This window comes from Phaenicophaeus curvirostris, unplaced genomic scaffold (assembly GCF_032191515.1).
Source record: "Phaenicophaeus curvirostris isolate KB17595 unplaced genomic scaffold, BPBGC_Pcur_1.0 scaffold_44, whole genome shotgun sequence".
Lineage (NCBI taxonomy): Eukaryota > Metazoa > Chordata > Aves > Cuculiformes > Cuculidae > Phaenicophaeus > Phaenicophaeus curvirostris.
The window spans coordinates 201429-228594 of NW_027206667.1; the positions used below are offsets into that span (position 1 = coordinate 201429).

The 27166-nt window shown below is 58.7% G+C and overlaps 1 protein-coding gene and 1 pseudogene across 1 annotated transcript; both read left to right on the forward strand.

The window, feature by feature from the left end:
* Window positions 1–943: 943 nt before the first annotated feature.
* LOC138733894 (class II histocompatibility antigen, B-L beta chain-like) lies at window positions 944–19402 on the forward strand (annotated as a pseudogene).
* Window positions 13492–19432, forward strand: LOC138733895 (class II histocompatibility antigen, B-L beta chain-like). Its single transcript, XM_069881410.1, has 5 exons — window positions 13492–13760; window positions 16433–16702; window positions 17776–18057; window positions 18134–18240; window positions 19352–19432. The coding sequence occupies exons 1-5, from the start codon at window positions 13544–13546 to the stop codon at window positions 19358–19360; spliced, it is 885 nt and encodes a 294-aa protein (XP_069737511.1). The 5' UTR covers window positions 13492–13543; the 3' UTR covers window positions 19361–19432.
* The last annotated feature ends 7734 nt before the right edge of the window (window positions 19433–27166 follow it).

Sequence of the window (27166 nt, forward strand, 5' to 3'; positions counted from 1 at the left end):
ATGGGCCCCGATGCAAGTGTTAGACCCAGAGGGAAGGCTTGGATCCAGACAGGATGGATTGAATGAGAATGAATGATAGAATCACCAGGTTGGAAAAGGCCTTTTGGATCATCGAGTCCAACCATTCCTGTCGGCCACTAAACCTCAGCACCTCGTCCACCCATCCCTTAAACACCTCCAGGAAACTCAACCCCCTCCCTGGGCAGCCTGTCCCAGTGCCCAATGACCCTTTCCATGAAAAAAATTTCCTAATATCCAGCCTGAGTGGATGGATGCAGAGGGAAGGGATGGATCCAGAAGGAAGGGATGGATTCAGAGGGAAGGGATGGATCCAGAGGGATTGAAAGGGAAGTTATGGATCCAGAGGGAATTATAGAATCTGGAGGGGAGAGATGGACCCAGAAGGAAGTGGAAGATCCCAGCGTTCCAGCCTGTTCAGATCCCTTTGGAGACTCAAAACACCCCAGGAGATCGACAGTTCCTCCCAGCTTAGTGTCCTCTGCAAAGTCACTGAGGGTGCCCGGGATGCCTTCATCCAGGTCATTGATAAAGATGTTGAAAAGGGAAGGGATGGACCCAGAGGGAAGGGATGGACACCGAGGGAAGGAATGGATCCAGAGGGAAGGGATGGACCCAGAGGGCAGGGATGGATCCAGAGGGCAGGGATGGACCCAGAGGGCAGGGATGGATCCAGAGGGCAGGGATGGATCCAGAGGGCAGGGATGGACCCAGAGGGCAGGGATGGATCCAGAGGGCAGGGATGGATCCAGAGGGCAGGGATGGATCGCGAGGGCAGTGGTGCATCCAGGGGTAGAGATGCCCCCAGAGGAGGAGGACGGGGCAGCTGGGGCAGGAGAAGGTCTCCAAGCTCTGGGCCAATGGCAGGGAGCCCCGAGGGCGCCTCAGCTGTTCCCAGGCAGAGCCCCGGCCCAGAGCACCCTGAGGAGCAGACAGACGGACGGCCGCGCGCCCGCGCCTCTGCCTGGAGACGAGTGATGCTGCCCAGCTGCGCTGCGCACTGGGCCGCGCTGGGACTGCCAGTGGCGCCACTGGGCAGCACTGGGGCAGAGTGCGGCTGGCTCGGGGGTGCCGGCACCTCTGCCTTCTGTGCCGGGAGCACCATGGGGGCTGCTGGCGTGCTGGGAGCTGGGGCCGTGCTGGTGGCACTGGTGGCGCTGGGAGCCCACGGGGCTGCCGGCGAGGAGAGCCGAGGTGAGCTCAGCTCCACGGCGTGGGGAGGTGCTGGGCGCTGCCGGGGGGCTGGAGCCCAACCCCGGCTTGGGGTGCCGCGAGGGCGAGCCAGGGGGAGAGGGGGTGGCATGGGGAAAGGGGGTCCCCGGGCATGACCTGGGGAAGGGATGGATCTGGAGGGAAGGGATGGATCCAGAGGGAAGGGATGGAGCTAGGGGGAAGGGATGGAGCTGGAGGGAATTGATGGAGCCTTGGGGAAGGCATTGACCTGGAGGGAAGGGATGGAGCTAGAAGGAAGGGATGGAGATAGGGGGTAGGGATGGAGACAGGAGGTAGGGATGGAGGTAGAGGGAAGGGAAGGAGCTAGAGGGAAGGGCTGGATCCAGAGGGAAGGGATGGAGCCAGGGGGAAGTGACAGACCTAGAGGGCAGGGATGGATCCAGGGGGAAGGGATGGATCCAGAGGGCAGGGATGGACCCAGAGGGCAGGGATGGATCCAGAGGGCAGTGGTGCATCCAGGGGAAGAGATGCCCCCAGAGGAGAAGGACGGGGCAGCTGGGGCAGGAGAAGCTCTCCAAGCTGTGGGCCAATGGCAGGGAGCCCCGAGGGCGCCTCAGCTGTTCCCAGGCAGAGCCCTGGGGGGAAGGGATGGAGTTAGGGGGAAGTGATGGGCCTAGGGGGAAGGGGTGGAGCTAGAAGGAAGGGCTGGATCCAGAGGGAAGGGATGGAGCTAGGGGAAGGGATGGAGCTTGGGGGAAGGGATGGAGTTAGGGGGAAGGGATGAAGCTGGGGGGAAGGGAGGGACCTGGAAGGAATGTATGGGGCTAGGGGGAAGGGGTGGAGCTAGAGGGAAGGGATGGATCCAGAGGGAAGGTATGCACCTAGATTTTAGGAGTGGATCCAGAGGGAAGGGATGGATTTGAAAGGGGTCCCCGGGCCTCCTCCCACCTGCCCCATCGCTGGGCGCTGGAGGGGGAAGGGGCAGCGGCTCCTCACCCCAGCTCTGCTCCAACAGGATTCTCCCAGTACCAGTTTAAAGGCGACTGCTACTTCACCAACGGCACCGAGCGGGTGAGGTTAGTGGCGAGACACATCTACAACCGGGAGCAGTACGTGCACTTCGACAGCGATGTGGGGGTCTACGTGGCCGACACCCCCCTGGGCGAGCCTGATGCCAAATACTGGAACAGCCAGGAGGATTTCCTGGAGGAAAGATGAGCTGCAGTGGACACGTTCTGCCGATAAAACTACGAGGTGGCTTCCAATTGTGAAATGAAGAGAAAGGGTGAGCGCGTGGCAGCCCCTCTCCGGGGGTCGGGCACGAGCCAAGCCCCCGGGCGCAGGAGGGCAGCGCGTGTCCGTGCCGCGCTCGCGCAGAGCCCCCGCGCCCTTCCCCGAGGCCCCCAGCCCCACCACGGCCGCGGCTGGACGGGACCCCCAGGGCTCCTCCAGTCCAGCTCCCGGCCCTGCCCACATCCCAGTCTCCAGCCCAAACCTCCCCTGGCCCAGCCGCAGGGGGTTCCTCTCATCCCATCGCTTGTTCCTGGCGAGAAGAGACCCACCCGCTGGACGAGGACGGGGCTGGGTGGTGGCCACAGGGGTTCGGCTTGGACGGCAGCAGAACTTTCTTCCCCAGAAGGGCTCTCAGGCCCTGGAACGGCTGCGCAGGGAGGTGGTGGAGTCCCCATCCCTGGAGGGGTTCCCAAGCCGGGCAGATGAAGTGCTCGGAGATCTGGGTTAGCAGTGGCCACGTCCAGTTGGCCTTGAGGGTCTCCAAGGTCCTTCCCAACCTAGCGATTCAATATTTTCTGGTCTCTCGTACCTGGAGAGCTCGTACTGGTTGGGTTTGAAGGTCTCCAAAGTCTTTCCCAACCTCGTGATTCAATATTTTCTGGTTCCTCTTTGCTGTAAAGCTTCTCCAGGCTGAGCTTGAGGGTTTCCAAGGTCTTTCCCCACATTGTGATTCAATGGTTTCTCGCTCCTGGAGAGCTGCAGGTGGCCTTGAGGATCTCCAAGCTCTTTCCCAATGTCGCGATTCAATGCTTTCTGATTCCTCGTACATGGAGAGCTCCAACTGGGCTTCAGGGTCTCCAACGTCTTTCCCAAATTATTGATTCAATGATTTCCAGTCCCTCTAACCTGGAGAGCTCTGGTTGGCCTTGAGGGTCTCCAAGGTCTTTCCCAACCTAGCAATTCATTGCTGTCTGGTTCCTCATACCTGGACAGTCATTCCATTTGGGCTCGAGGGTCTCCAAGGTCCTTCCCAGCCTCGCCATTCCATGCTTTCTCGCCCCTGGAGAGCTCCGGCTCGTCTTGAGGGTGTCGGAGCCCTCTCCCAGCAGCGCCTCTGTGCTCTCTGCCTCCCGGCCTGCCCCGCGAGCCCCCGGCCCCCTGTCTGGGGAGCAGAGGGCGAGCCCTGGTCCAGGCTGGGTGGCCCCTGGGCTCTGGCAGCCCCGGGGCAGCTCTCTGGCGCTCTCCCCCAGTGCAGCCCCAGGTGGAAATCCACCCCGTGCAGTCGGGCTCCCTGCCCCAGCCCGACAGGCTGGTTTGTGCCGTGACGGATTTCTACCCCGCCGAGATCGAGGTGAAGTGGTTCAAGAACGGGCAGGAGGAGGTGGAGGGCGTGGTGTCCACGGACGTGATGCAGAACGGAGACTGGACCTACCAGGTGCTGGTGATGCTGGAAACCATCCCACAGCATGGGGAGACCTACACGTGCCAGGTGGAGCACGCCAGCCTGCAGCGCCCCGTCACCCAGGCGTGGGGTAAGAGCCTGGGCTGGGGGCAGGGGGAGTGGGACGGGGCCCCCCGAGCCCTGAGCCCCTGCTCTCGGCCCCGCAGAGCTGCAGGCGGACGGCGCCAGGAGCAAGATGCTGACGGGGGTGGGGGGCTTGGTGCTGGGCTTCGTCTTCCTGGCGCTGGGGCTCGTCCTCTACGGCCGCAACAAGGTCAGCGGGGGACAGGGGGACAGCAGGCTGGGGCTCAGTGGGGTCTGGGTGTCATTGGGGTTTGGGGGGTCATTGCAGAGTGAGGGTTATGTGCAGTTTGGGGGGTCTTTAGGGTCTGGGGTTCGTTTGATTTATGGGGCTATTGAGGTCTGGGAGGACAAGGGATTTGTGGAGTCATTGGAGTCTGGGGGGACATGGCGTTTTAGAGGTGTCATTGGAGTATGGGGGGTCACTGGGATCTGGGAACGTCATTGGGATCTGATGGCATCTGGGTCTTTGAGGGATAATTGGTGTCTTGGGGTCATTGGGGTCTAGGGCGTCATTGGGTTGTGGGGGGGCTGGGGTTTGGGGAGTCATTGGGGTCTGGGGGTCATAGGGGGCCTGCAGTTTGTGGGGACCTGAGGTTTGGGATGGGGTCATTGGGGTTTGGTTGTCATCGGTATCTGACAGTGATGTGGTGTTTGGAGGACCTTTAGGGTCTGGGGGACCTGGTGTCTGTGTGGGGCCTGGGGTTTGGGGGACCCTTCAGGTTTGGGGGGTCATTGTGTCTGGGAGTTCGTGGGATTTATGGGGTCATTGGGGTCCCGGAGGACCTGGGGTTTGAGGGACCTGGGGTCTGGGGGGGTGTCATTGAGGTCCAGGGGTCTTGGGGTTTGGAGGGTCATTGGTGACTGGAGGGGGTTATTGGGGCCTGGGAGGTATTGGGATCTTGGTGTCCCTGGAGTCTGGGGGTCCCGAGGGTTTAAGGGATCATCTGGGGCGTTGGGTGTTTCTAGGGCTTCGAGATCCTTGGGATCTGCAGGGACCTGGAGTTTGCAGGGTCCATGGGGTTTGGTGGGACTTGGGAGGCTATGGGGTTTGGGGATTGCTGGTGTCTGAGTCCCAGAGTTTCAACTGAGTCCCTGGAAGGTCACAAAGATTTTGAGGGGTCCCTGGGTTCTGGAGGGGGTGTGGGATCCCAGTCAGTTTTGGGGTGTCCTTGGGGTTTTGATATGTCCCTGGGGTTTGGGGGTGGTTCTTGAGGGTCTCTGGATTTTGATGGGTCCCTGGGGTCTGGGGGGCCCTGGGGTTTGGGGTCCCTGCCCCCCTCATCTCCTCCCTTTCCCCCCAGAGCTCCTGAAGGAACCCCAGCTCCTGCACAGCCGCTCCAGCGCCGTCCGTGCCCCCCAGCCCCCCGACCCCCGCCTGCCCCACTGCGGGCTCCCCCCAGCCCCCCCACTGCTGCCTCGATGCTTGATAAACACTGAGAGCTGCACTGGGGGCTTCACTGCAACCTCGCTGGCGACACTGGGAGGCACTGGGAGGGAGATGGAGAGACTGGGAGGGACTGGGAGCTGAGCTGGACAGACTGGGAGGCACTGGGATCCAGCTGTGGGTGCAGCTCACGTCTCCCCATCCCCTCGCCCAACTGGAGGACGGTCCCTCTCGTCCCATCCCTTGTTCCTTGGGAGAAGAGACCAGCACCCACCTCGCTCCAACCTCCTCCCCGCCAGCTGCAGAGAGCGACGAGGTCTCCCCTCAGCTCCTCTTCTCCACACCAAAGCCCCCTCAGATCCCTCACACCCTTCCCGGCCTCTCCACACCCCTCCCAGCTCCGGTCTCTTCTCCGCACGCTCTCCAGCCCCTCCAGGTCCCTCTTGGAACCAGGGAACATTGGAATGGGTTGGGTTGGAAAAGTCCTTCCAGATCCAATCCAACTCTTGACCCGAGGTCACTCCCAAACCACGGCCCTTCCCACGGTCTCCATCCCCTTCTCCGGACGCGCTCCAGCCCCTCCAGGTCCCTGTTGGAGTGAGGAGCCCAAAACTGACCCCAGGGTTCCAGGTGCGGCCTCCCCCGGGGATGATCCCATCCCTGTGCCTGCTGGACACCCCATGGTGACCCCAGCCAGGATGATGGTGGCCACCTGGGCCTCTGTGGCCACTGCTGGATCCTGTTGGGCCACTGTCGACCAGCGCCCCAGGGCCTTTTCCTACCAGAAGGGATGGGAATGAAGGAGGGGAGGCCCTGGCCCAGGAAGCCAGAGAAACCCGGGCTGCCCCATCCCTGGAGGTCTTCAGGCTGGAGGAGCTTTGGAGCCCCTGATCCAGTGGGATTTGCCCCTGCCCATGGCCGGGGGAGGATCGGGATGGGCTTGGAGGTTCCTTCCAACCCAAACCATTCCATGACCTCCATCACCATCAACATTAGCACCACCACGAGTCAAACTAGATGAGCTTTGAGGTCTCTCACAATCCAAACCATTCCACAATTCCATGATCTCCATCACCATCAGCATTAGCACCACCAGGATTGGACCTGGATGGGCTTTGAGGTCCCTTCCAACCCAACCCATCCCATGCTGGGAGTTGTGGGAAGCCAGCATCACTCACCCAGCCTGGGCACGGCGGGGCCGTCATCTCCATCAGCTGTGGGCAGCGAGACCAGAGCTGGGACTGGAGAGATTTCCCATCTACAAATTTTCCAACATTCTTTTCCTTCCCAAGGACTGATTTTCATGTTATTATTGTAGAGTCATAGAGTCAGAGAATCATAGAATGGTTTGGGTTGGCGGAGACCTTAAAGCTCATCCAGTCGCAGCCCTCTGGCCCCGGGCAGGGACACCTCCCACTGGATCCGGGGCTCCAATCCCCCATCCAACCTGGCCTGGAACCCCTCCAGGGATGGGGCAGATGCAACCTTCCGGGGCAACCTGTTCCAGTTCCTCCCCATCCTCACGGTGAAGAGATTTCTCCTTATGTCCAGTCGAACTCTGCCCCTCTCCAGTTTATCCCCATTGTCCCTTGTCCTGTCACCCCAAGCCTTTGGGAACAGCCCCTCCCCAGCTCTCTTGGAGCCCCTTCCCAGAGCACTGGAAGCTGCTCTAAGGTCTCCTCGGAGCCTTCTCTTCTCCACGCTGAACAACTCCAACTCTCTCAGCCTCTCCTCGTATGCTCCAGCCCTCGGTTCATCCTTGTCGCCTCCTCTGGACCCGTTCTTACTGCTCCATCTCCTTCTCATCTTGAGGGTTCCAGAAGTGGAGACAACACTCCAGATGAGGTCTCACCAGAGTGAAGCCGAGGGGACAATCCCCTCCCTCGCCCTGCTGGCCGCGTGGCTTCTGATGCAGCCCAGGACGCGCTTGGATTCTGGGCTATGAGCACACGTTGGCGGCTCAGGTTAAGGTTCTCCTCCCCCAACACCCCAAGTCCTCCTCCTCATGCTGTTCTCCATCCCATCATCCCCCATCGTGTACTGAAGTCAGGGATTGCCCCGACCCAGGTGTAGGACCCTGCACTTGGCCCTGTTGAACCTCATGAGGTTCTCCCAGCCCCACTTCTCCAGCCTGTCCAGGTCCCTCGGGATGATCCCGTCCTGCAGGTGTGGCACCTGCCCCACTCAGCTGGCTGTCACCTCCAAACTTGCTGAGAGGGCCCTCGATCTCGCTGTCTGCGTCACTGATGAAGATATTCAACAGCACCGATCCCAGTATGGACCCCTGAGGGACACCACTGGTCACCATCCTCCATCTAGACTTGAAGCCATTGACCACTACGCTTCGAACACGACCATCCAACCAGGTTCTTCTCCACTGAACCATCCACCCATCAAATCCATCTCTCTCCAGTTTAGAGAGAAGGATGCTGGGGGGGACCATGTCAGAGGCTTTGCAGAAGCCCAGGTAGATCCTATCCATCGGTTCAGCCGTGTCCACTGCTGAGGTCATCCACTAAGCTGGTCATACGGGACCTTCCCCTGGTGAAGCCGTGCTGGCTGCCGTTAATCACCTCCCTGTCCTCCATGGGCTTGAGCAGAGCTTCTAGGAGCATCTGTCCCATGATCTCCCAGGCACAGGGGGGAGGCTGGCAGGTCAGTGATGCCCTGACTTGCGTTCCCTTCTTAACAACAGGCACGACGTTACCCTTCTTCCAGCCCCCAGGGACTTCTCCCACCTGCCGTGACTTTTCAAATATCATGGAGAGTGGCTGGGCAACCACATCTGCCAGTCCCCTCAGGACCCCGGGGTGCAGCTCCTCAGCTCCCATAGACTTATAAATGTTCGGGTTCCTCAGCTGGTCACGAACCTGATCCTCCTCTCCAGTGGGAGAGGGTTTATCCCCCTGGTCACCATCCTGCTGTCCCATGACGCGGGAGGGGAGAGGAGAGCGGTTATCAGCGAAGACTGAGCAGAAACGTTGTTAAGTCCGTCAACCTTCTCCTCGTCTGCTGAGCCGTGATCACCGTTTCCAACCATCAGTGGGATATGTTCTCTTTGACCTTCCTCTTTTGGTGGATGGACCTGTAGAAGCTCTTCTCGTTGGTCTTCCCTTCCCTGGCCAAGTTCAGCTCCAGCTGTGCCGTGGCCTTCCTGGCTCCATCCCTACACAACCGGGCAGCGTCCTGAGGAACATCCCAGGTTCCCCGTCCCTGCTTGTCCTGCCCGTGCGGCTCCCTCTTCTTCTTGAGTTTAACCAGCGGGTCTCGACTCAGACACGCCGGTCTCTTCCCTTCCCTGCTTGATTTCCTACAGACGGGGACTGAGCGCTCTTGTGTTGCACGGAAACCATCTTCCAGCTCTGTTCTGCTCCCTTGTCTTGGAGGACGTCATCCCAGGGGATCCTACTGAGTAATTCCTTGACCAGCTGGGAGTCTGCTTTCCTGAAATGGTGCCCTGACTATGCCCCTCACCTGTCCCATATCCTAGCAGCTCAGGAGAAAAATCCTAGCAGCTCAGGAGAAAGCCATCCCCATGTTCTGGAAAAAAAGCCGTCAGGGGAGAAAGCCAGCTTGGTTGAACAGAGAGATCTTGAGTGATATCAAGAAGAAGAGAAATGTTTATGGGCTCTGGAAGAGGGGACAGGCCTCTTGGGTGGACTACAGGAGGGAGGTGAGATTGTGCAGAGAAAAAATCAGAAGGGCTAAGGCTCAACTAGAAATCAGATTGGCAAAGTCTGTGAAAGATAACAAAAAATCCTTCTATAAATATATAAATAATAAAAGGAGGACTAGGGAGACCATACAGTCCCTATTGGACACAGAAGGAACAACAGTGACAGGGGATGAGGAAAAGGCTGAGGTACTTAATGTCTTCTTTGCCTCAGTCTTTAATTGTAAAGAAAGTCGTTCCGTCTGTGCACAAACCCAGGAGCTAGAGGAGCCAAATGAGGCTCCCATGATCCAAGAGGAGGTGGTCAGAGCCTTGCCAGCCCGACTGGACACCCACAAGTCTATGGGGCCAGACGGGATTCACCCAAGGGTACTGAAGGAGCTGGTGGGTGTGCTGGCCAAACCCCTTTCCATCATCTTCCAGCAGTTCTGGAAGACTGGGGAAGTCCCACTGGACTGGAGGCTGATGTTGTGCCCGTCTACAAGAAGGGTCGCAGGGAGGATCCAGGGAACTCCAGGCCTGTCAGTCTGACCTCAGTGCCAGGGAAAGTCATGGAGCAGGTGATCTTGAGTGCGATCATGAAGCTCATGCAAGAGAACCGGGGGATCAGGCCCAGTCAACACGGGGTCACAAAAGGCAGGTCTTGACAGACTAACCTGATCACCTTCTATGACAAAGTGACTCGGCTGCTGGATGAGGGAAAGGCTGTGGATGGATCTTCCTGGACTTTAGTAAAGCCTTTGACACAGTTTCTCCCAGCATTCTGCTTCGGAAACTGTCACCTCTGGCCTGGACAGGCGAACGCTCTCCTGGGTGGAAAACTGGTTGGCTGGAGGGCCCAGAGAGTGGTGGGAAATGGAGTTAACTCCAGCTGGAGGCCAGTGACAAGTGGGGTTCTCCAGGGCTCAGTGCTGGGTCCAGCCCTGTTCAATGTCTTTATCAATGACCTGGATGAAGGCACCGAGTGCACCCTGAGCAAGTTTGCAGATGACACTAAGCTGGGTGGAAGTGTCGATCTGCTGGAGGGTCGGGAGGCTCCAAAGGGATCTGAACAGGCTGGATCCGCTGGGCTGAGACCAATGGGATGAGGTTTAATAAGGCCAAATGCCGGGTCCTGCCCTTGGGGCACAACAACCCTGAGCAGCTACAGACTAGGACAAGTCTGTCTAGAAAGCTGCCTGGAGGAGAGGGACCTGGGGGTGTTGGTTGACAGCGACTGAACATGAGTTCAGTCATTGCTCTCTCCAACTCCCTGAGAGGAGGTTGTGGAGAGGAGGGAGCTGGGCTCGTCTCCCAAGGGACAGGGGACAGGACGAGAGGGAATGGCCTCAAGCTCCACCGGGGGAGATTTAGGCTGGACATTAGGAAAAAATTTTCACAGAAAGGGTCATTGGGCACTGGCAGAGGCTGCCCAGGGAGGGGGTTGAGTCCCCTTCCCTGGAGGGGTTTAAGGTATGGGTGGATGAGGTGCTGAGGGACATGGTTTAGTGTTTGATGGGAATGGTTGGACTCGATGATCCGGTGGGTCTCTTCCAACCTGGTTATTCTATGATTCTAGGATTCCATCCCTCTGGACCTTCAACTCCACCAGTGCCCGATCCCTGCAGCCCAGGCTGCCACCGATCCTAATGTCACTGGTCAGTTCGCTCGTATTGGTGACCACCAGGTCCAGTTTTGCATCTCCTCGGGTGGGGGTCTCTACCAGCTGCGCTAAGAAGTGACCCTCAATGCACTCCAGGAGTCTCCTGGATTGCCCCCAGCTTGCCGGGATACTTTTCCAGCAGATGTCAGGGTGGTTGAATTCCCAGAGTAGGATCACAGAATCACAGAATCCCAGAATCAGTAGGTAGAAAGGACCCTCTGGATCATTGAGTCCAACCATTCCCATCAATCACTGACCCGTGTCCCTCAGCACCTCGTCCACCCGTCCCTTAAACCCCTCCAGCAAGGTGACTCAACCCCCTCCCTGGGCAGCCTCTGCCAGTGCCCGAAGACCTTTTCCATGAGATGCTTTTCCCAAATGTTCAGCTTGAAGGGATGGACCCAGAAGGAAGGGATGGACTCAGAGGGAAGGGATGGACTCAGAGGGCAGGGATGGATCCAGAGGGCAGGGATGGACTCAGAGGGAAGGGATGGACCCAGAGGGAATGGATGGATGCAGAGGGCAGGGATGGATCCAGAGGACAGGCATGGATCCAGAGGGATGGGATGGATTGAAAGGGAAGTTATGGATCCAGAAGGAATTATAGGATCTAGAGTGGAGAGATTGACCCAGAAGGAAGTGGTGGATCCTAGCGTTGCAGCCTGTTCAGATCCCTTTGGAGACTCAAAACTCACCAGGAGATCGACAGCTCCTCCCAGCTTAGTGTCCTCTGCAAAGTCGCTGAGGGTGCGCTGGATGCCTTCCTCCAGGTCATTGATAAAGATGTTGAAAAGGGAAGGGATGGATCCAGAGGGAAGGGATGGATCCAGGGGGAAGGGATGGAGCCAGAGAGAAGGATCCACTGCTCGATCCTGTTGGGGAGGAGGTGGCATGGGGAAAGGGGGTCCCCGGGCATAAGCCTGGGGATGAGTTGGGAGGGACCTGGAGGGAATAGATAGAACTAGGGGGAAAGAATGGATCCAGGGGGAAGGGATGGATCTGGAGAGAATGGATTGTCCTAGAGGGAAGTGTTGGATCCAGAGGGAAGGGATGGAACCAGAGGGAAGAGATGGACCTGCAGGGATGATATTGAGTTATGCGGAAGGGATGGAAATAGGGGGAAGGAATGGATCCAGAGGGTAGGGATGGAGCCAGACGGAAGTGACAGACTTAGAGGGAAGGGATGGAGTTAGGGGGAAGGGGTGGATCCAGAGGGGAGAGATGGACTCATAGGAGGTAATGGACCCAGAAGGTAATGGTGAGTCCAGAGGGGAGGAATGGAGCTAGAGGAAAGGGATGGAGCTAGAGGGAAGGGATGTGTCCAAAGAGAAGGAATGAATCTAGATTTTGGGAGTGGATCCAGAGCAAGGGCGTGCATCCAGAGGGAAGGGAGGGATTTGAAGGAAGGGATGGATCCAGAGGGACATGGACGATCAGGAGAGTCAAGGCTGGGTGAACCTCATGACGTCCAAGGAGGCCAAGGGCGAGGTCCTGCACTGGGCCAGGGCAATGGAAGCCCAAGGCCAGGCTGGGTGGAGGATGGATCGGGATCAGCCCTGAGGAGAAGGCCTTGGGGTGCTGGACGAGGAGAAGCTCCCCACGAGCCAGCAGAGTGGGCTTCCAGCCCAGAAACCCCCCGTGTCCCGGGGTGCATCCAAAGCCGGGGGAGCAGCAGGAGGGAGGGGATCCTGCCCCTCTGCTGGCTCTGGAGAGACCCGACCTGGAGCCCGAGTCCAGCTCCGGAGCCCTCAGCATGGGGAGGACACGGAGCTGTTGGAGCGAGGCCAGAGGAGGCCACGGGGATGATGCGAGGGCTGGAGAGAGTTGGGGTTCTCCTGCCTTGTTGAGGAGCTTCCAGTACAGAAAGGGGCTGCCCAGAGCAGGGGTGGCTGCCCCATCCCTGGAGGGTTCAAGGGCAGGTTGGATGGGGCTTGGAGCCCCTGATCCAGTGGGATTTGCCCCTGCCCATGGCAGCAGTTGGAAGGGGATGGGCTTTGAGGTCCCTTCCAGCCCAAACCCTTCCATGATCTCCGTCCCCATCAGCATCAGCAGCACCGTGACGGGTACGACCATCATCTCCATCTCTGTCACTATGAACGGTCCTGTCACCCTCGTCACTATTGTCATTAGTGACACCGAGAGTGGGATTGGGGGCATCTCAGTGAGTTTGTCAGTGACACCAGAGTGTGGGGGATGGTGGGAACGGTGGGAGAAGGGATGGACCGAGAGAGAAGGGCTGGATGGAGAGAGAAGGGATGGAATGAGAGGGAAGGGATGGATCTGAGGGAAGGGATGGTTTGAAAGGGAAGTTATGGATCCAGGGGGAAGGGATGGATTGAAAGGGAAGTTATGGGTCCACAGGGAATTATAAGATCTAGAGAGGAGAGATTGACCTTGAGGGAAGTGGTGGATCCCAGTGCTCCAGCCTGTTCAGACCCCTTTGGAGACTCAAAACCCTCCAGGAGATTGACAGCTCCTCCCAGCTTAGTGTCCTCTGCAAAGTCACTGAGGGTGCCCTGGATGCCTTCATCCAGGTCATTGATAAAGATGTTGAAAAGGGAAGGGATGGACCCAGAGAGCAGGGATGGATCCAGAGGGAAGGGATGGATCCAGAGGGCAGGGATGGATCCAGAGGGCAGGGATGGATCCAGAGGGCAGGGATGGATCCCGAGGGCAGGGATGGATCCAGAGGGCAGTGGTGCATCCAGGGGAAGAGATGCCCCCAGAGGAGGAGGACGGGGCAGCTGGGGCAGGAGAAGCTCTCCAAGCTGTGGGCCAATGGCAGGGAGCCCCGAGGGCGCCTCAGCTGTTCCCAGGCAGAGCCCCGGCCCAGAGCACCCTGAGGAGCAGACAGACGGACGGCCGCGCGCCCGCGCCTCTGCCTGGAGACGAGTGATGCTGCCCAGCTGCGCTGCGCACTGGGCCGCGCTGGGACTGCCAGTGGCGCCACTGGGCAGCACTGGGGCAGAGTGCGGCTGGCTCGGGGGTGCCGGCACCTCTGCCTTCTGTGCCGGGAGCACCATGGGGGCTGCTGGCGTGCTGGGAGCTGGGGCCGTGCTGGTGGCACTGGTGGCGCTGGGAGCCCACGGGGCTGCCGGCGACGAGACCCGAGGTGAGCTCAGCCCCACGGCGTGGGGAGGTGCTGGGCGCTGCCGGGGGGCCGGAGCCCAAGCCCGGCTTGGGGGGCCGCGAGGGCGAGCCAGGGGGAGAGGGGGTGGCATGGGGAAAGGGGGTCCCCGGGCATGACCTGGGGAAGGGATGGATCCAGAGGGAAGGGATGGAGCTAGGGGGAAGGGATGGAGTTAGGGGGAAGGGTAGGAGCTGGGGGGAAGTGATGGAGCAAGGGGGAAGGGATTGACCTGGAGGGAAGGGATGGAGCTAGAAGGAAGGGATGGAGATAGGGGGTAGGGATGGAGACAGGAGGTAGGGATGGAGGTAGAGGGAAGGGAAGGAGCTAGAGGGAAGGGCTGGATCCAGAGGGAAGGGATGGAGCCAGGGGGAAGTGACAGATCTAGAGGGAAGGAATGGAGTTAGGGGGAAGGGACGGAACTAGGAGGCAGGGATGGACTAAGAAGGAAGGGATGGAGCTAGAGGGAAGGGATGAACCTGGAGGGAAGGGATGGGTCCATAGGGAAGGGATTGAGCTAGAGGGAAGGGATGGACCTGGAGGGAAGAGATAGAACTAGGGGGAAAGGATGGATCCAGGGGGAAAGGATGGAGCCAGAGGGAAGGGATGGATCCAGAGGGGAGGGATGGACCTAGAGGGCAGGGATGGATCCAGGGGGAAGGGATGGATCCAGAGGGCCGTGGTGCATCCAGGGGAAGATATGCCCCCGGAGGAGAAGGACGGGGCAGCTGGGGCAGGAGAAGCTCTCCAAGCTGTGGGCCAATGGCAGGGAGCCATGGGATGGAGCTAGAGGGAATGGATGGAGATGGGGGTAGGGATGGAGGCAGGTAGTAGGGATGGAGGTAGAGGGAAGGGAAGGAGCTAGAGGGAAGGGCTGGACCCAGAGGGAAGGGATGGAGCCAGGGGGAAGAGATGGAGTTAGGGCGAAAGGATGGAACTAGGATGCAGGGATGGACTAAGAGGGAAGAGATGGAGCTAGAGGGAGGGGATGAACCTAGAGGGAGGGGATGAACCTGGAGGGAAGGGATGAATCCAGAGGGAAGGGATGAATCCAGAGGGAAGGGATGGAGCTAGAGGGAAGAGATAGAACTAAGGGGAAAGGATGGATCCATAGGGAAGGGATGGATCTGGAGAGAATGGATTGTCCTGGAGGGAAGTGTTAGACACAGAGAGAAGGGATGGAACATGAGGGAAGGGATGGACCTAGAGGGATGAGATGGAACTTGGGCGAAGGGATGGAACTAGGGGGAAGGGTGGAGTCAGAGGGAAGGGATGGAGCTAGGGGGAAGGGATGGAGTTAGGGGGAAGGGATGGAGTTAGGAGGCAGGGATGGACTAAGAGGGAAGAGATGGAGTTAGAGGGAGAGGATGGACCTGGAGGGAAGGGATGGATGCAGAGGGAAGGGATGGAGCTAGAGGGAAGTGGTGGACCTAGACGGAAGAGACAGAACTAGAGGGAAGGGATGGATCGGGAAAGAATGAATTGTCCTAGAGGGAAGTGTTGGATGCAGAGAGAAGGGATGGAAGCAGAGGGAAGAGATGGACCTGCAGGGATGATATGGAGCTAGGGGGAAGGGATGGAGCTAGGGGGAAGGGATTGGCCTAGAGGGAAGGGATGTATGAAGAGGGAAGGGATGGACCTAGAGGGAACGGAGGGATCTGAGGAAAGGGATGTGTCCAGAGGAAATAGATGGACCCAGAGAGAAGGAATGGATTGAAAGGGAAGGGATGGATTGAAAGGGAAGGGATGGATCCAGAGGGAATTAAAGGATCTAGGAGGGAGAGATGGAAACAGAGGGAAGTGGTGGATCCCAGCATTCCAGCCTGTTCAGATCCTTTTGGAGCCTCAAAACCCTCCAGTAGATGGACAGCTCCTCCCAGCTTAGTGTCCTCTGCAAACTCGCTGAGGGTGCCCTGGATGCCTTCATCCAGGTCATTGATAAGATGTTGAAAAGGGAAGGGATGGATCCAGAGGGCAGGAATGGATCCAGAGGAAGGGATGGATCCAGAGGGAAGGGATGGATCCAGAGGGAAGGGATGGACTCAGAGGGAAGGGATGGATCCAGAGGGAAGGGATGGATCCAGAGGGCAGGGATGGATCCAGAGGGAAGGGATGGACTCAGAGGGAAGGGATGGACCCAGAGGGCAGGGATGGATCCCGAGGGCAGTGGTGCATCCAGGGGAAGAGATGCCCCCAGAGGAGAAGGACGGGGCAGCTGGGGCAGGAGAAGCTCTCCAAGCTGTGGGCCAATGGCAGGGAGCCCCGAGGGCGCCTCAGCTGTTCCCAGGCAGAGCCCTGGGGGAAAGGGATGGAGTTAGGGGGAAGAGATGGGCCTAGGGGGAAGGGGTGGAGCTAGAAGGAAGGGCTGGATCCAGAGGGAAGGGATGGAGCTTGGGGGAAGGGATGGAGCTTGGGGGAAGGGATGAAGCTGGGGGGAAGGGATGGACCTGGAAGGAATGTATGGGGCTAGGGGGAAGGGGTGGAGCTAGAGGGAAGGGATGGATCCAGAGGGAAGGTATGTACCTAGATTTTGGGAGTGGATCCAGAGGCAAGGGATGGATTTGAAAGGGGGTCCCTGGGCCTCCTCCCACCTGCCCCATCGCTGGGCGCTGGAGGGGAAGGGGCAGCGGCTCCTCACCCCAGCTCTGCACCAACAGGATTCTTCCAGCACCAGGGTAAAGCCGACTGCTACTTCACCAACGGCACCGAGCGGGTGAGGTTTGTGCAGAGATACATCTACAACCGGGAGCAGTACGTGCACTTCGACAGCGATGTGGGGGTCTTCGTGGCCGACACCCCCCTGGGCGAGCCTTCAGCCAAATACTTCAACAGCCAGGAGGATTTCCTGCAGTATTTACGGGCTGCAGTGGACACGGTCTGCCGACACAACTACGAGGCGGATTCCTCTTTCACCGTGGATCGTCGAGGTGAGCGCGTGGCAGCCCCTCTGCGGGGGTCGGGCACGAGCCAAGCCCCCGGGCGCAGGAGGGCAGCGCGTGTCCGTGCCGCGCTCGCGCAGAGCCCCCGCGCCCTTCCCCGAGGCCCCCAGCCCCACCACGGCCGCGGCTGGACGGGACCCCCAGGGCTCCTCCAGTCCAGCTCCCGGCCCTGCCCACATCCCAGTCTCCAGCCCAAACCTCCCCTGGCCCAGCCGCAGGGGGTTCCTCTCATCCCATCGCTTGTTCCTGGCGAGAAGAGACCCACCCGCTGGACGAGGACGGGGCTGGTGGCCACAGGGGTTCGGCTTGGACGGCAGCAGAACTTTCTTCCCCAGAAGGGCTCTCAGGCCCTGGAACGGCTGCGCAGGGAGGTGGTGGAGTCCCCATCCCTGGAGGGGTTCCCAAGCCGGGCAGATGAAGTGCTCGGAGATCTGGGTTAGCAGTGGCCGCGTCCAGTTGGCCTTGAGGGTCTCCAAGGTCCTTCCCAACCTAGTGATTCAATATTTTCTGGTCTCTTGAACCTGGAGAGCTCGTACTGGTTGGGATTGAAGGTCTCCAAAGTCTTTCCCAACCTAGCGATTCAATGCTTTCTGGTTCCTCTTTACTGAAAAGCTTCTCCAGGCTGAGCTTGAGGGTTTCCAAGGTCTTTCCCCACATTGTGATTCAATGGTTTCTCGCCCCTGGAGAGCTCCAGGTGGCCTTGAGGGTTTCCAAGGTCTTTCCCAAATTAGTGATTCAATGCTTTCCAGTCCCTCTAACCTGGAGAGCTCTGGTTGGCCTTGTGGGTCTCCAAGGTCTTTCCCAACCTCGCAATTCAATTGTTTCTGGTTCCTCATACCTGGAGAGCTCTGGGTGGGCTTGAGCATCTCCAAGGTCCTTCCCAGCCTCACCTTGAGGGTGTCGGAGCCCTCTCCCAGCAGCGCCTCTGTGCTCTCTGCCTCCCAGCCTGCCCCGCGAGCCCCCGGCCCCCTGTCTGGGGAGCAGAGGGCGAGCCCTGGTCCAGGCTGGGTGGCCCCTGGGCTCTGGCAGCCCCGGGGCAGCTCTCTGGCACTCTCCCCCAGTGCAGCCCCAGGTGGAAATCCACCCCGTGCAGTCGGGCTCCCTGCCCCAGCCCAACAGGCTGGTTTGTGCCGTGACGGATTTCTACCCCGCCGAGATCGAGGTGAAGTGGTTCAGGAACGGGCACGAGGAGGTGGAGGGCGTGGTGTCCACGGACGTGATGCAGAACGGAGACTGGACCTACCAGGTGCTGGTGATGCTGGAAAGCATCCCACAGCGCGGGGACACCTACACGTGCCAGGTGGAGCACGCCAGCCTGCAGCGCCCCGTCACCCAGGCGTGGGGTAAGAGCCTGGGCTGGGGGCAGGGGGAGTGGGATGGGGCCCCCCAAGCCCTGAGCCCCTGCTCTCGGCCCCGCAGAGCTGCAGGCGGACGGCGCCAGGAGCAAGATGCTGACGGGGGTGGGGGGCTTCGTGCTGGGCTTCGTCTTCCTGGCGCTGGGGCTCGTCCTCTATGGCCGCAACAAGGTCAGCGGGGGACAGGGGGACAGCGGGCTGGGGCTCAGTGGGGTCTGGGTGTCATTGGGGTGTGGGGGGTCATTGCAGAGTGAGGGTTATGTGCAGTTTGGGGGGTCTTTAGGGTCTGGGGTTCGTTTGATTTATGGGGCTATTGGGGTCTGGGAGGACAAGGGATTTGTGGAGTCATTGGAGTCTGGGGGGACATGGCGTTTTAGAGGTGTCATTGGAGTATGGGGGGTCACTGGGATCTGGGAACGTCATTGGGATCTGATGGCATCTGGGTCTTTGAGGGATAATTGGTGTCTTGGGGTCATTGGGGTCTAGGGCGTCATTGGGTTGTGGGGGGGCTGGGGTTTGGGGAGTCATTGGGGTCTGGGGGTCATAGGGGGCCTGCAGTTTGTGGGGACCTGAGGTTTGGGATGGGGTCATTGGGGTTTGGTTGTCATCGGTATCTGACAGTGATGTGGTGTTTGGAGGACCTTTAGGGTCTGGGGGACCTGGTGTCTGTGTGGGGCCTGGGGTTTGGGGGACCCTTCAGGTTTGGGGGGTCATTGTGTCTGGGAGTTCGTGGGATTTATGGGGTCATTGGGGTCCCGGAGGACCTGGGGTTTGAGGGACCTGGGGTCTGGGGGGGTGTCATTGAGGTCCGGGGGTCTTGGGGTTTGGAGGGTCATTGGTGACTGGAGGGGGTTATTGGGGCCTGGGAGGTATTGGGATCTTGGTGTCCCTGGAGTCTGGGGGTCCCGAGGGTTTAAGGGATCATCTGGGGCGTTGGGTGTTTCTAGGGCTTCGAGATCCTTGGGATCTGCAGGGACCTGGAGTTTGCAGGGTCCATGGGGTTTGGTGGGACTTGGGAGGCTATGGGGTTTGGGGATTGCTGGTGTCTGAGTCCCAGAGTTTCAACTGAGTCCCTGGAAGGTCACAAAGATTTTGAGGGGTCCCTGGGTTCTGGAGGGGGTGTGGGATCCCAGGCAGTTTTGGGGTGTCCTTGGGGTTTTGATATGTCCCTGGGGTTTGGGGGTGGTTCTTGAGGGTCTCTGGATTTTGATGGGTCCCTGGGGTCTGGGGGGCCCTGGGGTTTGGGGTCCCTGCCCCCCTCATCTCCTCCCTTTCCCCCCAGAGCTCCTGAAGGAACCCCAGCTCCTGCGCAGCCGCTCCAGCGCCGTCCGTGCCCCCCAGCCCCCCGACCCCCGCCTGCCCCACTGCGGGCTCCCCCCAGCCCCCCCACTGCTGCCTCGATGCTTGATAAACACTGAGAGCTGCACTGGGGGCTTCACTGCAACCTCGCTGGGGACACTGGGAGGCACTGGGAGGGACCTGGGGAGACTGGGAGGCACTGGGAGGGAGCTGGGGAGACTGGGAGGCACTGGGATCCAGCTGTGGGTGCAGCTCACGTCTCCCCTCCTCATTCCCAACTGGAGGACGGTCCCTCTCGTCCCATCCCTTGTTCTTTGGGAGAAGAGACCAGCACCCACCTCGCTCCAACCTCCTCCCCGCCAGCTGCAGAGAGCGACGAGGTCTCCCCTCAGCTCCTCTTCTCCACACCAAAGCCCCCTCAGACCCCTCACACCCTTCCCAGCCTCTCCACACCCCTCCCAGCTCCGGTCCCTTCTCCACACGCTCTCCAGCCCCTCCAGGTCCCTCTTGGAACCAGGGAACGTTGGAATGGGTTGGGTTGGAAAAGTCCTTCCAGATCCAATCCAACTCTTGACACGAGGTCACTCCCAAACCACCTCCCTTCCCAGGGTCTCCATCCCCTTCTCCGCATGCACTCCAGCCCCTCCAGGTCCCTCTTGGAGTGAGGAGCCCAAAACTGACCCCAGGGTTCCAGGTGCGGCCTCCCCAGGGGACGATCCCATCCCTGTGCCTGCTGGACACCCCATGGTGACCCCAGCCAGGATGCTGGTGGCCACCTGGGCCTCTGTGGCCACTGCTGGATCCTGTTGGGCCGCTGTCGACCAGCGCCCCAGGGCCTTTTCCTACCAGAAGGGATGGGAATGAAGGAGGGGAGGCCCTGGCCCAGGAAGCCAGAGAAACCCGGGCTGTCCCATCCCTGGAGGGGTTCAGGCTGGAGGAGCTTTGGAGCCCCCGATCCAGTGGGAGTTGTCCCTGCCCATGGCCGGGGGAGGATCTGGATGGGCTTGGAGGTCCCTTCCACCCCAAACCATCCCATGATCTCCATCACCATCAGCATTAGCACCACCACGAGTCAAACTAGATGAGCTTTGAGGTCTCTCACAATCCAAACCATTCCACAATTCCATCATCTCCATCGCCATCAGCATTAGCACCACCAGGATTGGACCTGGATGGGCTTTGAGGTCCCTTCCAGCCCAACCAATCCCGTGCTGGGAGTTGTGGGAAGCCAGCATCCCTCACCCAGCCTGGGCACCGCGGGGCCGTCATCTCCATCAGCCGTGGGCAGTGAGACCAGAGCTGGGACTGGAGAGATTTCCCATCTATAAATTTTCCAACATTCTTTTCCTTCCCAAGGACTGATTTTCATGTTATTATCGTAGAGTGATAGAGTCACAGAATCCTAGAATGGTTTGGGTTGTCGGAGACCTTAAAGCTCATCCAGTCGCAGCCCTGTGGCCCTGGGCAGGGACACCTCCCGCTGGATCCGGGGCTCCAATCCCCCATCCAACCTGGCCTTGAACCCCTCCAGGGATGGGGCAGATGCAACCTTCCGGGGCAACCTGTTCCAGGGCCTCCCCATCCTCATGGTGAAGAGATTTCTCCTCATGTCCAGTCGAACTCTGCCCCTCTCCAGTTTATCCCCATTGTCCCTTGCCCTGTCACCGCAAGCCTTTGGGAACAGCCCCTCCCCAGCTCTCTTGGAGCCCCTTCAGGCACTGGAAGCTGCTCTAAGCTCTCCTCGGAGCCTTCTCTTCTCCAAGCTGAACAACCCCAACTCTCTCAGCCTCTCCTCGTATGCTCCAGCCCTCGGTTCATCCTTGTTGCCTCCTCTGGACCCGTTCCTACTGCTCCATCTCCTACTTCTCATCTTGAGGGTTCAAGAAGTGGAGACAACACTCCAGATGAGGTCTCACCCGAGTGGAGCAGAGGGGACAATCCCCTCCCTCGCCCTGCTGGCCGCGCGGCTTCTGATGTAGCCCAAGACGCGCTTGGATTCTGGGCTGCGAGCACACGTTGCTGGCTCAGGTTGAAGTTCTCCTCCCCCAGCACCCCAAGTCCTCCTCCTCATGCTGTTCTCCATCCCATCATCCCCCATCGTGTACTGAAGTCGGGGATTGCCCTGACCCAGGTGTAGGACCCTGCACTTGGCCCTGTTGGACCTCATGAAGTTCTGCCAGCCCCACTTCTCCAGCCTGTCCAGGTCCCTCGGGATGATCTCGTCCTTCAGGTGTGGCAACTGCCCCACCCAGCTCGCTGTGACCTCCAAACTTGCTGAGAGGGCCCTCGATCTCGCTGTCTGCGTCACTGCTGAAGATATTCAACAGCACCGATCCCAGTACGGACCCCTGAGGGACACCACTGGTCACCATCCTCCATCTGGACTTGAAGCCATTGACCACTACGCTTCGAACACGACCCTCCAACCACCTTCTTATCCCCTGAACCATCCACCCATCAAATCCTTCTCTCTCCCGTTTAGAGAGAAGGATGCTGGGGGGGACCATGTCAGAGGCTTTACAGAAGCCCAGGTAGATCCCATCCATCGGATCACCCGTGTCCACTGCTGAGGTCACCCACTAAGCTGGTCATACGGGACCTTCCCCTGGTGAAGCCGTGCTGGCTGCCGTTAATCACCTCCCTGTCCTCCATGGGCTTGAGCAGAGCTTCTAGGAGCATCTGTCCCATGATCTCCCCAGGCACAGGGGGGAGGCTGGCAGGTCAGTGATCCCCTGACTTGCGTTCCCTTTTTAACAACAGGCACGACGTTACCCTTCTTCCAGTCCCCAGGGACTTCTCCCACCTGCCGTGACTTTTCAAATATCATGGAGAGTGGCTGGGCAACCACATCTGCCAGTCCCCTCAGGACTCCGGGGTGCAGCTCCTCAGCTCCCATAGACTTATAAATGTTCGGGTTCCTCAGCTGGTCACGAACCTGATCCTCCTCTACAGTGGGAGAGGGTTTATCCCCCTGGTCACCATCCTGCTGTCCCATGACGCGGGAGGGGAGAGGAGAGCGGTTATCAGCGAAGACTGAGCAGAAACGTTGTTAAGTCCGTCAACCTTCTCCTCGTCTGCTGAGCCGTGATCACCGTTTCCAACCATCAGTGCGATATGTTCTCTTTGACCTTCCTCTTTTGGTGGATGGACCTGTAGAAGCTCTTCTCGTTGGTCTTCCCTTCCCTGGCCAAGTTCAGCTCCAGCTGTGCCGTGGCCTTCCTGGCTCCATCCCTACACAACCGGGCAGCGTCCTGAGGAACATCCCAGGTTCCCCGTCCCTGCTTGTCCTGCCCGTGCGGCTCCCTCTTCTTCTTGAGTTTAACCAGCGGGTCTCGACTCAGACACGCCGGTCTCTTCCCTTCCCTGCTTGATTTCCTACAGACGGGGACTGAGCGCTCTTGTGTGGCACGGAAACCATCTTCCAGCTCTGTTCTGCTCCCTTGTCTTGGAGGACGTCATCCCAGGGGATCCTACTGAGTAATTCCTTGACCAGCTGGGAGTCTGCTTTCCTGAAATGGTGTCCTGACTCTGCTCCTCACCTGTCACACATCCTAGCAGCTCAGGAGAAAAATCCTAGCAGCTCAGGAGAAAGCCATCCCCATGTTCTGGAAAAAAAGCCGTCAGGGGAGAAAGCCAGCTTGGTTGAACAGAGAGATCTTGAGTGATATCAAGAAGAAGAGAAATGTTTATGGGCTCTGGAAGAGGGGACAGGCAACTTGGGTGGACTACAGGAGGGAGGTGAGATTGTGCAGAGAAAAAATCAGAAGGGCTAAGGCTCAACTAGAAATCAGATTGGCCAAGTCTGTGAAAGATAACAAAAAATCCTTCTATAAATATATAAATAATAAAAGGAGGACTAGGGAGACCATACAGTCCCTATTGGACACAGAAGGAACAACAGTGACAGGGGATGAGGAAAAGGCTGAGGTACTTAATGCCTTCTTTGCCTCAGTCTTTAATTGTAAAGAGAGTCATTCCGTCTGTGCACAAACCCAGGAGCTAGAGGAGCAAAATGAGGCTCCCGTGATCCAAGAGGAGGTGGTCAGAGCCTTGCTAGCCCGACTAGACACCCACAAGTCTATGGGGCCGGATGGGATTCACCCAAGGGTACTGAAGGAGCTGGCGGATGTGCTGGCCAAACCCCTTTCCATCATCTTCCAACAGTCCTGGAAGACTGGGGAAGTCCCACTGGACTGGAGGCTGATGTTGTGCCCATCTACAAGAAGGGTCGCAGGGAGGATCCAGGGAACTCCAGGCCTGTCAGTCTGACCTCAGTGCCAGGGAAAGTCATGGAGCAGGTGATCTTGAGTGCGATCATGAAGCTCATGCAAGAGAACCGGGGGATCAGGCCCAGTCAACACGGGGTCACAAAAGGCAGGTCTTGACAGACTAACCTGATCACCTTCTATGACAAAGTGACTCGGCTGCTGGATGAGGGAAAGGCTGTGGATGGATCTTCCTGGACTTCAGTAAAGCCTGTGACACAGTTTCTCACATCATTCTGCTTCTGAAACTGTCACTTCTGGCCTGGACAGGTGCACACTCTCCTGGGTGGAAAACTGGTTGGCTGGAGGGCCCAGGGAGTGGTGGGAAATGGAGTTAACTCCAGCTGGAGGCCAGTGACAAGTGGGGTTCTCCAGGGCTCAGTGCTGGGTCCAGCCCTGTTCAATGTCTTTATCAATGACCTGGATGAAGGCACCGAGTGCACCCTGAGCAAGTTTGCAGATGACACTAAGCTGGGTGGAAGCTGGATCTGCTGGAGGGTCGGGAGGCTCCAAAGGGATCTGAACAGGCTGGATCCGTCGGCTGAGACCAATGGGATGAGGTTTAATAAGGCCAAATGCCGGGTCCTGCCCTTGGGGCACAAAAACCCTGAGCAGCTCCAGACTAGGACAAGTCTGTCTAGAAAGCTGCCTGGAGGAGAGGGACCTGGGGGTGTTGGTTGACAGCGACTGAACATGAGTTCAGTCATTGCTCTCTCCAACTCCCTGAGAGGAGGTTGTGGAGAGGAGGGAGCTGGGCTCGTCTCCCAAGGGACAGGGGACAGGACGAGAGGGAATGGCCTCAAGCTCCACCGGGGGAGATTTAGGCTGGACATTAGGAAAAAATTTTCACAGAAAGGGTCATTGGGCACTGGCAGAGGCTGCCCAGGGAGGGGGTTGAGTCCCCTTCCCTGGAGGGGTTTAAGGTATGGGTGGATGAGGTGCTGAGGGACATGGTTTAGTGTTTGATGGGAATGGTTGGACTCGATGATCCGGTGGGTCTCTTCCAACCTGGTTATTCTATGATTCTATGATTCTATCCCTCTGGACCTTGAACTCCACCAGTGCCCGATCCCTGCAGCCCAGGCTGCCACCGATCCTAATGTCACTGGTCAGTTCGCTCGTATTGGTGACCACCAGGTCCAGTTTTGCATCTCCTCGGGTCGAGGTCTCTACCAGCTGCGCTAAGAAGTGACCCTCAATGCACTCCAGGAGTCTCCTGGATTGCCCCCAGCTTGCCGGGATACTTTTCCAGCAGATGTCAGGGTGGTTGAAGTCCCAGAGTAGGATCACAGAATCACAGAATCCCAGAATCAGTAGGTAGAAAGGACCCTCTGGATCATCGAGTCCAACCATTCCCATCAATCACTGACCCGTGTCCCTCAGCACCTCGTCCACCCGTCCCTTAAACCCCTCCAGCAAGGTGACTCAACCCCCTCCCTGGGCAGCCTCTGCCAGTGCCCGAAGACCTTTTCCATGAGATGCTTTTCCCTAATGTCCAGCCTGAAGGGATGGACCCAGAAGGAAGGGATGGACTCAGAGGGAAGGGATGGACTCAGAGGGCAGGGATGGATCCAGAGGGCAGGGATGGACTCAGAGGGAAGGGATGGACCCAGAGGGAATGGATGGATGCAGAGGGCAGGGATGGATCCAGAGGACAGGCATGGATCCAGAGGGATGGGATGGATTGAAAGGGAAGTTATGGATCCAGAAGGAATTATAGGATCTAGAGTGGAGAGATTGACCCAGAAGGGAGTGGTGGATCCTAGCGTTGCAGCCTGTTCAGATCCCTTTGGAGACTCAAAACTCACCAGGAGATCGACAGCTCCTCCCAGCTTAGTGTCCTCTGCAAAGTCGCTGAGGGTGCGCTGGATGCCTTCCTCCAGGTCATTGATAAAGATGTTGAAAAGGGAAGGGATGGATCCAGAGGGAAGGGATGGATCCAGGGGGAAGGGATGGAGCCAGAGAGAAGGATCCACTGCTCGATCCTGTTGGGGAGGAGGTGGCATGGGGAAAGGGGGTCCCCGGGCATAAGCCTGGGGATGAGTTGGGAGGGACCTGGAGGGAATAGATAGAACTAGGGGGAAAGAATGGATCCAGGGGGAAGGGATGGATCTGGAGAGAATGGATTGTCCTAGAGGGAAGTGTTGGATCCAGAGGGAAGGGATGGAACCAGAGGGAAGAGATGGACCTGCAGGGATGATATTGAGTTACGCGGAAGGGATGGAAATAGGGGGAAGGAATGGATCCAGAGGGTAGGGATGGAGCCAGACGGAAGTGACAGACTTAGAGGGAAGGGATGGAGTTAGGGGGAAGGGGTGGATCCAGAGGGGAGAGATGGACTCATAGGAGGTAATGGACCCAGAAGGTAATGGCGAGTCCAGAGGGGAGGAATGGAGCTAGAGGAAAGGGATGGAGCTAGAGGGAAGGGATGTGTCCAAAGAGAAGGAATGAATCTAGATTTTGGGAGTGGATCCAGAGCAAGGGCGTGCATCCAGAGGGAAGGGAGGGATTTGAAGGAAGGGATGGATCCAGAGGGACATGGACGATCAGGAGAGTCAAGGCTGGGTGAACCTCATGACGTCCAAGGAGGCCAAGGGCGAGGTCCTGCACTGGGCCAGGGCAATGGAAGCCCAAGGCCAGGCTGGGTGGAGGATGGATCGGGATCAGCCCTGAGGAGAAGGCCTTGGGGTGCTGGACGAGGAGAAGCTCCCCACGAGCCAGCAGAGTGGGCTTCCAGCCCAGAAACCCCCCGTGTCCCGGGGTGCATCCAAAGCCGGGGGAGCAGCAGGAGGGAGGGGATCCTGCCCCTCTGCTGGCTCTGGAGAGACCCGACCTGGAGCCCGAGTCCAGCTCCGGAGCCCTCAGCATGGGGAGGACACGGAGCTGTTGGAGCGAGGCCAGAGGAGGCCACGGGGATGATGCGAGGGCTGGAGAGAGTTGGGGTTCTCCTGCCTTGTTGAGGAGCTTCCAGTACAGAAAGGGGCTGCCCAGAGCAGGGGTGGCTGCCCCATCCCTGGAGGGTTCAAGGGCAGGTTGGATGGGGCTTGGAGCCCCTGATCCAGTGGGATTTGCCCCTGCCCATGGCAGCAGTTGGAAGGGGATGGGCTTTGAGGTCCCTTCCAGCCCAAACCCTTCCATGATCTCCGTCCCCATCAGCATCAGCAGCACCGTGACGGGTACGACCATCATCTCCATCTCTGTCACTATGAACGGTCCTGTCACCCTCGTCACTATTGTCATTAGTGACACCGAGAGTGGGATTGGGGGCATCTCAGTGAGTTTGTCAGTGACACCAGAGTGTGGGGGATGGTGGGAACGGTGGGAGAAGGGATGGACTGAGAGAGAAGGGCTGGATGGAGAGAGAAGGGATGGAATGAGAGGGAAGGGATGGATCTGAGGGAAGGGATGGTTTGAAAGGGAAGTTATGGATCCAGGGGGAAGGGATGGATTGAAAGGGAAGTTATGGGTCCACAGGGAATTATAAGATCTAGAGAGGAGAGATTGACCTTGAGGGAAGTGGTGGATCCCAGCGC

Bases quoted from the DNA above. Each gene is read 5' to 3' on its own strand.
- LOC138733895 (XM_069881410.1), top strand. From the start codon at position 13,544: ATGCTGCCCAGCTGCGCTGCGCACTGGGCCGCGCTGGGACTGCCAGTG. The intron at 16,703-17,775 runs GTGAGCGCGTGG...ACTCTCCCCCAG, and splicing joins TTTCACCGTGGATCGTCGAG to TGCAGCCCCAGGTGGAAATC. The intron at 18,058-18,133 runs GTAAGAGCCTGG...TCGGCCCCGCAG, and splicing joins CCCCGTCACCCAGGCGTGGG to AGCTGCAGGCGGACGGCGCC.